The sequence below is a fragment of the Monopterus albus genome, unplaced genomic scaffold (genome assembly GCF_001952655.1).
Source record: "Monopterus albus unplaced genomic scaffold, M_albus_1.0 scaffold45.1, whole genome shotgun sequence".
Classification (NCBI taxonomy): domain Eukaryota; kingdom Metazoa; phylum Chordata; class Actinopteri; order Synbranchiformes; family Synbranchidae; genus Monopterus; species Monopterus albus.
Window position 1 is genome coordinate 1,514,836 of NW_018127925.1, and position 11,781 is coordinate 1,526,616.

General features: G+C 39.3%; 2 protein-coding genes across 3 annotated transcripts in view; one reads left to right on the top strand and one right to left on the bottom strand.

The window, feature by feature from the left end:
* Window positions 1-508: 508 nt before the first annotated feature.
* Window positions 509-8,877, top strand: LOC109960227 (protein NipSnap homolog 2-like). Its single transcript, XM_020600166.1, has 10 exons — window positions 509-669; window positions 1,268-1,407; window positions 1,495-1,540; window positions 1,956-2,050; window positions 4,745-4,815; window positions 4,940-5,080; window positions 6,434-6,465; window positions 7,558-7,652; window positions 8,187-8,270; window positions 8,416-8,877. The coding sequence occupies exons 1-10, from the start codon at window positions 578-580 to the stop codon at window positions 8,478-8,480; spliced, it is 861 nt and encodes a 286-aa protein (XP_020455822.1). The 5' UTR covers window positions 509-577; the 3' UTR covers window positions 8,481-8,877.
* psph (phosphoserine phosphatase) overlaps window positions 8,801-11,781 on the bottom strand; it is a 4,035-nt gene continuing 1,054 nt past the window's right edge. For both annotated transcript variants that reach the window (XM_020600167.1, XM_020600168.1), the window contains exons 2-6: window positions 11,312-11,455; window positions 11,015-11,149; window positions 10,542-10,687; window positions 10,090-10,238; window positions 8,801-9,957 (exon numbers count right to left, since the gene is read on the bottom strand). In XM_020600167.1, coding sequence (XP_020455823.1) covers window positions 9,847-9,957; window positions 10,090-10,238; window positions 10,542-10,687; window positions 11,015-11,149; window positions 11,312-11,455 — 685 coding nt within the window. In that variant the 3' untranslated portion in view covers window positions 8,801-9,846. The remainder of the gene's footprint in view (window positions 9,958-10,089; window positions 10,239-10,541; window positions 10,688-11,014; window positions 11,150-11,311; window positions 11,456-11,781) is intronic.

Sequence of the window (11,781 nt, forward strand, 5' to 3'; positions counted from 1 at the left end):
AGCATGGGATAGTATGTTTCATGCACTGCCCAAGGCTGGATTAGACAGGTAGTTAGCCAGTCTGAACATTGTTTATTTAACTGGACAGCGGTCTTAGTAGTGCACTATAACTGTTGTCCATGGCCCATGTATTAAATTGTGCTGCCCCCACCAGTTCAACAAGTGTAGTATAATTGGCACATACAGTATTTAACCACCGTGCTCACCAAGTTTAAAGTTATAAGTTATAACTGAACATATAAATTTTGTTCTTACTTTTATCATTACTGTATACTGTTAGTCTGCTTTGATAGAAAAGATCTTGAAGTATGGTCCTTGTACACTGGTTTTTATTTTTATCTACCAGAGAACATGATTTTTATCTAGTGATGCCAACTGTAGATAATTCAGCTAGATATGATGGACCTACAGTGTCATGCACAGATAGGCACCTGTGCATAGATGATGGCCTTTGGTTTAACTTTAAGTACTAACAGTTAAGCAGCTGTCAGACATCTGAGCGCCATGGTGCTGCTGCGCCACCCGGTGGTCAGACGCGCTAACAGCTTGTGCTCTGTGCTCAGCAACACAGTTAAAGATGGCGGCTGGAGTCCTTCAGCGAGCCGGTGGAGGCTTGGCTCGGGCTAAAAGCAGGGCCCTCTCGGTCGGACAGCTCGTCCTCTGGAGCAGGTGGGGCAGTCGGCAGTGTGTGTGCTCGGCGTTTATTTGTGTTGAGTTTGATGTAGCCTGTAGTGTGTTTTTAATCAATATGTTTGTGTTGTGGCGAAGACGAGCTTGGATGAGCTAGCCCGTTAACTGCTAGCCTGGTTGTTAGTCACTAGCTTTAACTTACTTAACTTATACAGAAGCTGCGCATAAGAGTGATTTGTTCTATGATATTTAACATTAAAGCTGTGTGTGTTTGCCGATAAAAGTGAGAGAATACAGGTTTCTACCATCTTCTGTTAGTGGGTATCTCAAAAACTCAAGGTCAATTTGATGGTCTGTCTTTATGGCAAAATGTACTGTATCCCTGCTGTATTTTATATACCATCAGTATCACTGCTATGTGCATCAAAAGTACTGGCATTTTAGGCTCAGTCTCTGTAGTAAAAATCCTGTTTTATAATGGCTTTCACATCTGTATTACCCTCTTTGTTATCAATAAAGTTTATGCAGTGGTATTGATAATCTAATTAGGTATCAAGAGATTAGGCAGCCAGAACTTCTCATTCACTCTTTATCATTCATGCAGTTGTTGCTCATCGTGGATTATCTGTGTTTGCAGGGGGTTTGAAACATCAAGCAACAGAAACCGAGAGGACAGCTGGTTTAAATCACTGTTTGTGAGGAAAGTCGACCCCAGGAAAGATGCGCACTCCAACCTACTGACCAAGAATGAGGAAAGTAACCTCTATAAAATTCAGTGTAAGTAGCATTTACAATATGAGCATTTAAAGATAACCTATCCATTTGGAAATATTGAGGTTTTCAAGCTCAAACATTTCTTTACAGTCCATAATGTCAAGCCAGAGTTTCTGGATGCATACAACAAACTCTGGTGAGTGTTATTTTCTATTATTGTCTAAGCTAAAGTACTATTTTAAATTTCACTTGTGTAAAAGTAGTGATAGCAGCAATAATATGAGACTGGAAGAGCCAATAGTGTAGTATAGTGTTGTGCGGTACTGAGTAAAAATAATCCTGAACAGATTACATCTGTGAGGTGACTGACAGGCTACATGGTCCCAGACCTTCACAGACCAGCCTTGTTCATACCTAAGATGGCTGCACACCATCTGTTTGTGGTTGGGAACTAATTTGTGGCTTGCAAAAGTAGATGGGAGATGCGTAACAGGGACACATGAATGTATTTTGGATTTTTTTCTTATTAAAAGTTAAGTTTTCCTTTAGGAGACTTGAATGCAGATTTAAACCAGTATTTTGTTCATTGTGGTGTTTCTCATTTATCACAGTGAAGATGTTTTGCCCTCAATCCACGCTGATAAGTACTACCCCTGCGAGCTGGTGGGAACCTGGAATACCTGGTATGGAGAACAAGACCAGGCTGGTAGGATTACTAATATCAACACACAAGCATCTGTAGTATAACAGATCTGGGTTTGCACCATTTGTAAATCAAGAGGGATATTGTACTACCTATTCATACTCATGCAAGTTATACCATCAGACAACACAATTATTGGGAAAAGAATTGGTGGTATAAATCCAGTCAAAGTTTTATATATATATACAGTATATATATATACACACACACACACACAGGCACAGCCATTTTCTTTTTTTTTTTTTTTTTTTTTACCTGGAAAGACTGTCCAGTAGCACATTGCAAAACTGAAATACTGGTTTGTTGGTAGTACTTAAACAAACAGACTTATCCATTAAGTCAGATATGAATGAACAACAATTAACTGTCATTACCAATTTGCCTAATATAACCGGTAGGGATGGGATGATGCGACTTTTTCTCAATAAACTTTGATGCACGATATGGCGTGTACGATTTGATTCAATCACAATACAATACTTGTACTTTATTCCTCTTTTTTCCCCCCTGGGTTGATTATGTAAAGAACAACCAGATATATTGACTTACATTCAGTTAGGCTGTCTTATTTACAAAAAAATATATAGTTCCTGGTGTATGGAGACCACACATTTTTGTGTCGTGATATATTGAATTTCGATATATTGTCCCGTTCATAATAATCAGTACAGACTAATGAACAGTACATCTGAATCTTTGATTATGAATTGTTGACTGCTTGACTAATGTTTAAATTATTTTATTTTACAGGGACAGGCATTTGTTGAGGTCGAATAATCAAGCCAATTTAAGTGAATTATTCGATTAGTCATGACATCATTGCTGTCACCAAAGCAGTTATTTATTAATATTTTTTGCCGTTTTATTAGAGTTTAGGTGTAACAAATCCAGGTATTTTTTTGTTGTCACTCTTTTTGCTGCTGAAGCTCAGCATTTTTGTGGCAGTGATATAAATGATTAGGAGTGTAAAAATCCGTCAACAAACTATATATCGTGATTCAAAAATGTGACAATATGCATCCTGAAACTGAAAAATTGATCACAATATCAAGTCAAGACTCCACTGTAATTTATTTATGTTAATGCAAGAGGGGGCAATAGGCCAGATTTGTTTTCTTGACCGACCTATTGATTCTGATGTGCTACAAAAGCCAGTTTGTTTTTTTTGTTGAATCATCCAACGTACTGTATCTCCCGTCTGCTCGCCACAGAAACCGTATGTGTAGCGCATGGACAGAAACTGTGTCATAAACCTTAGTTCTAATGCTCTACAACCATACCATACCAACTTTATTTATAAAGCACTAAAAACAACCAGAGTGGACCAAAGTGCTGTACATTACAATAAAACAGTATCAATTATAAACCACAAACAACAATATAAAATATAATGAATATAAAAAAAATGAATAAAATCAACACAAAAATATCAAAATGCCAGGGAAAATAAATGAGTTTTTAAAAGAGACTTAAAAACAGACAGGGTAGAGGCTTGTCTAATGGACAGCGGTAAATCATTCCAGAGTTTAGGACCAGCAACTGCGAAGGCTCGATCGCCTCTAAGCTTACGCTTTGTTCTTCCTGTTAAAAGACGCGCTGCTGCATTTTGGACCATCTGGAGGCGATTGATAGAAGACTCACCGACCCCAAGATACAATGAGTTACAATAGTCCAAACGGGAAGTAATGAAAGCATGAATAAGCGTCTCAAAATGCTGTCTAGAGACAAATGCTTTTACTTTAGCCAACTGTCTGAGGTGAAAGAAACTAGATTTAATGACAGCTGCAATTTGGCTGTCGAATCTTAAATCTGGATCCATCTTAATACCTAAATTTAAAATATTCTTTTGATTATAATGAGCCAATGAGCCCAAGTCAACAGATGGTGAACCAACAGAATCACCAAATACTATCACCTCAGTCTTATCCTCATTCAGCTTTAAAAAGTTAAAAGCAAGCCAAGATTTAATGTCATCCAGACATTCAAGAAGTGTGCTAACGGAAGAGCTCATCTTATTAACCGGTAGGTAAAGCTGGCAATCATCCGCATAAAAATGAAAGGAAACACTGTGATTCCTGAGTATAGTACCAAGTGGGAGAAGGTAAAGGGAAAAAAGAAGGGGTCCAAGGACCGAGCCTTGTGGTACCCCATACACAAGGGGCTCAGAGGAAGATACAGCATCTCCTAGTTTCACACAGAAGGATCTATCCTTAAGATAAGATCGAAACCATTCCAAAGCTATCCCCCGGATACCCACCCAGTGCTCCAAACGAGAAATAAGGATATTGTGGTCCACTGTGTCAAAAGCAGCGGTCAAATCTAAGAGCACTAGGACCACACAATTCCCTGAGTCAGTTGCAAGAAAAATGTCATTTAAGACTTTCACCAAGGCTGACTCAGTACTATGCTGGGTTTTAAACCCTGATTGAAAAGTCTCAAGAATATTGTGCTCATCTAAGAAAGCCAGTAACTGAGCATAAACTATCTTTTCAAGGACTTTGGAGAGAAATGGCACATAAATGCCTGTAAAAAAATGTATTTATTATTATTCTAAAACATTGACCTTTTTGACTAATGGAACAATTGTTTATTTCTGAATATCCCTATTATTTAATGACCCTGCTTTGAATCGGTTGATCTTTCTGTAGTTTCTGTGATTATTTTTTTATTTTCATCTTTTATACATTTCTTTCACAGTTCATCTGTGGCGTTACAGAGGTGGATACCCAGCCCTGACAGAGGTGATGAACAAGCTGAGGCAGAACAAGGTAAAGGCTCCCCTCACAACGCAGCTTTTTAGTACCAGCCCTGTATAAAGCTTTAGCAGTGTGCTAATACAAGAGTTTAGCTATTAGTTGAAGTAAAGCTTTTTAATTGTCTGTCCATTGGCAGGAGTTCACAGCGTACAGAAAGGAGCGGGGTAAGATGCTGTTATCTCGCAGGAATCAGCTTCTTTTGGAGTTCAGCTTCTGGAACGAGCCCGTGCCCCGAGATGGTCCCAACATCTATGAGCTCAGGTCTTATCAGCTCAGAGTGAGTACCAGAACCAGGATTGATCTCACCCAGTGTATTGATTAGTGCATCCCTAGTTTAAAAATGTCCCAGCCAAATAGAGTCAACACTTTTTTCAAAGTTATTATTAAACTTAAAATCTTCATTTGGGTGTCTGACAGCTTGTATCAAGTCAACTTCTCTTTAGTTATACTGGACCTTTTTCTGCCAAAAAAGCTCAGTGAGGGCTCTTTCATACCTGTCGCAAGGATGTTTTGACACATGCATAGAAAAGTGTCGTCTAAAATTTTTTGCGCTACACAAGGACGTGTTATTTCACACGTTGCTGATAATGTAAATACCGTACAGTCACCCTACTCTGAAGTCTCAGAAGAACAACCTTTGCTGCCCTTTGCTGGATGAAGGCTGTATCACATCTGCTGAGATGCAGGGCAGCAACTAACAGGTGTTCTGTGTGTACTAAAAATACTTGCATGGCCCTTGTGCTGAGCACCTGACCGAGCTTAAGGAACTCATGGAACAGTAAACGGCATTAGCAGGTTTTCCTCGTCTCTGCAGAGTCATACTTAGTGCAGAACCAACTTTTGCAGTGGAATCCACAGTAAATGGCAGAGCTGCTAATTGGTATGATGTGTAGACTCTGTTTTTCATTATCACAACTTCATACGGTTTTATATGTCAACCACTAGGCTACCCAGTACAAATAAAATCTTATTCTGTTAACATCTGAAGGGCTCCACTGCAGCCACTAGAGCTTCAAGGCTAAAGGTCATATGCACAGTAGTTGCTGTAGCAAAGGAGACTGACTCCTTCAGTTTTCCAGCTCGCATTTTTCCATTTAAACTGATGATCTCCCGGTTGCATGCCGTATTTCTGTGACCTCCATCATCACAGTTATACTATGTGATGATCCTGTGATTTGGGGTTTGATAGGATGATAGTAGTGCTTAAACAGTTCACCACTGGGCCACAGTGCCACATGATTTTAGCCCACATCCATGTTTAACTTGAAAGCTCAATGTGCTCAATGCACACTCCCTTAGCTGCAGATTAAGTCATACTTTCTAATCTAAAATGGCAAAATTGTCAGTGCTCACTGTGACATGTGATGAATGCAAGCTATTAGATTACATCTTAGAAACAGCTGTGTGTTTGTTGTCTTAAGCACCAGAGAATGATTGAAGATACCTTTGGGTGTAATTATTTTTGCAGTTTATCTTCACAGTGACAAAATACATGCGTCTTTACCATATATTTTTCTTAATATGTTTATTCTGGGAAGGAGATAAAAGTGTGATATCAATCTCAGGTTTGGAAAGCTCTGAATGATCTGTTTGTATTGCAATAAAGAATATTGTGTTTTCTTTCCTGCAGCCAGGAACCATGATCGAGTGGGGTAATTACTGGTAAGGCAGCCTGAATTCTTTTGATTCACTGGGCTGTAGTTACAGAACAGTTGCACTACATGAAACCTCATCACAGTCATTAATAAGAGCTATTCCATAGAGAGAGAGCCTATTTTGAACCTGTACTGTCGTACTCTCAAGCCAAGATTCAAATTTAAGTGGAATATTAAGTAGGTTATACACACGTGCATAATTTCTAATCAGCCTGGGAGGATCTTTCTTTGATGGCGCCAGGGAATTTGTGTGCGTGCGTCTTTGTAGTTGTCTGACCAGTTTTAGTATTTTCTCTTGATGCTAATCCACTTAATCGCATATATTTTTGGCTCCAAAGTTACTGTACTGTTTGTAAATGTGTCCTGGGAGTCATTATATTGTCAAGTCTTCTGTATCTTTTCCCAGCACAATTTTATATGTAAATATAATTTAAAGTCCTTGAATAATAGCCAACGTCTTCTCTGCAGTGCCTCCCTTTGTTCTCAAAAGCATACGTGATGTAAAATAATCACAGAACAAAAAAAACACGTAATGCCTTTTGATGAAAACGTTTCGACTTGCTTAGACAGTTCTTCCTTTAGCCAGTTCTTTTATTATGGCTGCACTCATGCTTACTTTAACCAGTAAGCATTGCAAGTAAAGCACTTTGAAAGCAATGTCAATATAAACTGTGGAGTTGAAGGTTTAATACAGCAACATGTAAAGCTGAGGCTTCATAGTTGTGTATCCAGACATTGTTTGCTTTTGGAGCAAACGTAATGCATTTAAAGCATTTCAGATGCTCCGGTCCACTCATTTCACATAGACTTGGCCAGTGTTAAGATTCATAAACAGGGCATTAAGGTATGGCGTCACATCTTACGGTTGGACGTTGCAATAGATAATCGCAGCTATGGAAGACGCCTGTCATCCAGCTTATGTGAACAGAACCGACTAAATCCAATTGTGCACACTAAAAACAATCCTGAGTAAATGCAGAGACAATGTTGAAATTCTTGTTTGAAGGCTGGTCAAGTATCTCGTGTGCGCTGGCCTGGTTTTAGATGAGGTCTTGGTGTTTTTGGCCTGTGTTGTGACTGAAGTTGTTCTTGCCTGCAGGGCCAGGGCCATTGGATACCGCCAGCAGAACAGAGAAGCTGTGGGAGGGTTTTTCTCACAGATCGGCAACCTCTACATGGTTCATCACCTCTGGGGTATGGTCCGACACCAGCTTTTTGCCCAGTTACATACTGACACTGTCACCATGTAGACAATCATGATAGTGCTTAAATCATCAGCTGCTCTGCAGAAAGTCAGTCCTTAGCAGTTTTGGTGAGTCTTCTAAACATTTGCTGCATTTCTCTGTTCTACAATACTGTAAATAGAATATATTTGGGCTTTGGACTATTGTTTGGACAAAACATGCAATGGGAAACTGTCATCTCGGGCTCTGGAAATTTTTATAGGCAGTTCTCATTCTATTCCTGACATTATTTAAAATTAAAGCTGCTCTCAAGTCATTTTTAGTCAAACAATGGATCAAATGACTATGTAAATGACCTGTTTTGGTTTTATGGACTGCAACTGTATTGCTTCAGTTTATTTTGAACACTCATGACCTTTGCAGTGAGAAAAGCATGATAAGCCCAGTGTGCACAACATCATACAAACGGGTTTTGTATGATATAGTCTGTTTTATAATACACAGACTACTACAAGCAGTATTAAAATGCGTTTGTTGATTTCAGCTTACAAAGACCTTCAGTCCCGGGAAGACACGAGAAATGCTGTCTGGCAGCAGGAGGGCTGGCACGAGGTGGTGTATTACACAGGTGAGCAAAAACTGTCTTGAGCAGTCATATGTTGGTCTCTTTAGTAGGTTTAGACCCTGTGGAACCTGGTCAGTAGCAAAAGGACTTTAAACTGTGATGGCACAATAAATCAGCTCTAAACTTCTTTTGTTTCACCTCTCTCCAGTGCCTCTCATTCAGTACATGGAGTCCAGGATTATGATTCCGACAAAGGCTTCACCGCTGCAGTGAAATGAGAAGCTGAAATCAAGTGGCACCCTTTCAAATGTTACATTCATCAAGAGCGACGCTCCCGAGTCTGACCTCCTGTTAGTGCTGCCAAACAACATCCCATCCTATTTCTTGTCTTCTTTGCTTTATTATTTCAAGATGTCAGGGCAGTGGAGGCAACAATGCCTACCATGCACCGCTATTCAAAATGGTCCAAGTCACTCAGTCTTTGACGCATGACCTTTTTTTTTTTTTTCTTTTCTTTTTCCTCCTGGTTCTGGAGCAGGAGTAATTTGGCCAGTTCATGCCTCCTCATGGTTGTTACGTCCAGCATCTTGTGCCACATTAAAACCGTTGTATGAAACATTGTCTAAGTTAAGAACCAACCAAAGTTACTTGGGGAAGAAAAAAAAAAAAACGAGCAGCTGTATGGTGTGTGAGAACAGATGTAGCGCTGCTGTGGCAGTGAGTACATATTTATTTAATATACTTTTGGAATACATAGATGTTTCAAGTGTGCAGACAAAATACCACTTTGACGTAATCCATGCCATAGCTGAGAGAAAGCCTCCGTCTATTCATGAACACTTTCTCCTGCAAATCATGAGAAACAAATATACCAAACGTATGATTTGAACTTTATTTGATGTGTATTAATAAAACCTTTTTTGCAGATAGAATATTTCCTGTCATGTAGATGTTTCATGGTGCTGTGCTTGTAACAGTGGCCCCTCCTTTTTCCTCTGTGAAGATGGTGTGCCTGATTTTTAAAATTTGCTTTTATCTAGCACAATTTAATAAGGCATAACCAGCAGTGGCTGAGCGAAGTGGGAAGTCATGCTGCTACACACTGTAATAACAGATTTTATTATTAAAGGAAACATGTTTATCTTGTCTTTTTGTTCATGACTTCATAGGGAACATTGTACAGTGGAGGGCAGAGCACCAACAGATTAAAGAAGTTCAAACAACATCTTTGACAGTGTGTTCTTATATGTTTAATGCTGGTGTGCTTTCACAGGACATATGTCACCACATTCAGTGACATGTCTGGTTACAGCTCATAGCACCTACACACAATTAAAACACTTCTATTGCTCATTGCACATGCCATAATATTTAGGAGTTGTATTAACTTAGCTAAAGGTTTGATGCAAAAACCAAGATCTTTCTTTACTTCCACATACTGTTGGTATTCCTTTTAGTATAAAAAGCAGCAGGGCAGCATCCTAATGGAGATAAAATCTGTCTCAATAGTGTAAACCTTTTTTATTTATTATAAAAATCTATGAATAGTCTAAGGAAAGTGTACATGATAAAACCAGAGACACATCCTCAGGTGCAAATAGAAGGTGTTACAATTAATAACAGTGCTCTTTTAGCAACCTTAAATCTTCTCCAGTTCTTTTAGCAACTCCCCAAAACTCATCACGTACCACGAACACCTCTCCTTAACCTGCGGTCTGACAACGTTCCCACCAAATCCAATGAAAGCACTCTGATGGCAAAAAAGAAAATACTGTAATCACGCTGCAGCGCCAGTGCACTTTGTCAAGAATACATGTTAACCACTAACTGAACATGCACACATGAAACTGTGGAGAACATAAAACGCAATGTGAACACTTACAGCAGGGGGACAGGCCTCTAGGTCAGTGGCTCCATCACCAATCATCACCACAGTCTTGAAGCCATATTGTTCTTTCAACAGGCTGATTACCTTTCCCTTTCCACCGCTCTCAGCTGTGGGCTGACTCTCATCAAAACCAGCATACTCTCCTGGAAAACACGCAAATATAATCTGATTTAGAAATGAGGGATGATGCCTAAGAACAAGCTGACAGGATAGTTGTGAAAACAGATGCTCGAGATTAGGGGAAGAAGCTTCAAATAAAAGATCTGAGGGACTGAACAAAAACATTTCTGGTATCACCAGGCAGAGGATTCAAGCCTTGTCAACCCCCCTCACAGGGCCAATACCCATTTTATCTCATACACATTGTAAATTTTCTCTGTTCTCACAAGAGTGGAGCATTGACATTGTCTGTATTTTTAAAAAAAAAGTCTGCCTTGGTTTCTCACCGTTGAAGTAGAACTTGAGCCGGTTGGCATAGACGTGATGCAGAGGGATGTTTAGCTGAGTGGCTACATGTTCAACAATACAGCGAAAGCCACCTGAAATGAGGAACACCTTAACACTGCGCTGGTGCAGACGGTCCACAAGCTCCCTAGATGAAGACAAATGGACATTTAGGAACAAACACATTAGAAGAGATACAGTTTTGCTAACTTTTTTGTGTAGCAGGCAGACGTAAGATCTCATTTAGACCTCATCTGTCAGCCATAGCTCATCAGGTTTGTGCATAAATCATGCACACACACATTTACAAGTCACTGTCAGTGATACAAGACTAAAGCAACTGCTCTTTTTCTTGCATAGACACACACAATATCACTGTGGTTTTAACACACTACCTTGGCTTTTCCTACTAGATTCTTTTGTTCCAGGGAATCAATGATAGGACTCAAATAAAGCGGAGTCTTCACACACTCACCTGATACCTGGAGTCAGCTGAGGTGGGTGATCTGTTATCAGTTTGTTTACTTGTTCTCTTGAACATCGGACGATGGACAGACGCTCTGTCAGGGCCGTTTTAAAAGTCACTGAGCCGCCCATAGCTTTACGAGTCCTGAAATGGGAAAGTAAAACAGGAGGCCTTCATAGATGGAACAAATCCAATGATATCAAGAATCAATATGAAAACATGCTTTTCAATAATGTAGAAAAATATCAAAAAGTAGCAGCTTTTTCATGTGGCGTTGACAGGACATAATAAACACAATACACATACATTTCAGTGACTGCATCCCCCACACCACAAAATTTGGCAAGTTCATCAATGCCTTCCTCTTTGATGACTGTGCTGTCCACGTCAAAACAGACAGCTTCTGCTCTCCGGAAGAGTTCCTTTGTCTGTGCAAGTGTCATCATCATGCTGGAAAAGAAAAATATAGAACAGGACTCTCAAAGACAGCTGCATTTCAAAACGACCTAAAGCTGAAAGACAGATTTCCAAGGAACTTTATATTAAAACACGTAATGCAAGTACACAGCAGTGAAAACTATAAATGTGGCAGGCTGACAAAAATAGAAAAAAAATATACATAACATATAACAGCTGTTTCACAGCTTCTTAGTAGATTCAGTTACAGTTCAAATGTTTTGGTTTATTGACAGAGACCGCTCAGAAAAATGTCTTACTGCTTGGGAATTTGTATTTATAAAAATAGAACTTTAATTTATGACTTATTGATGAGTAAT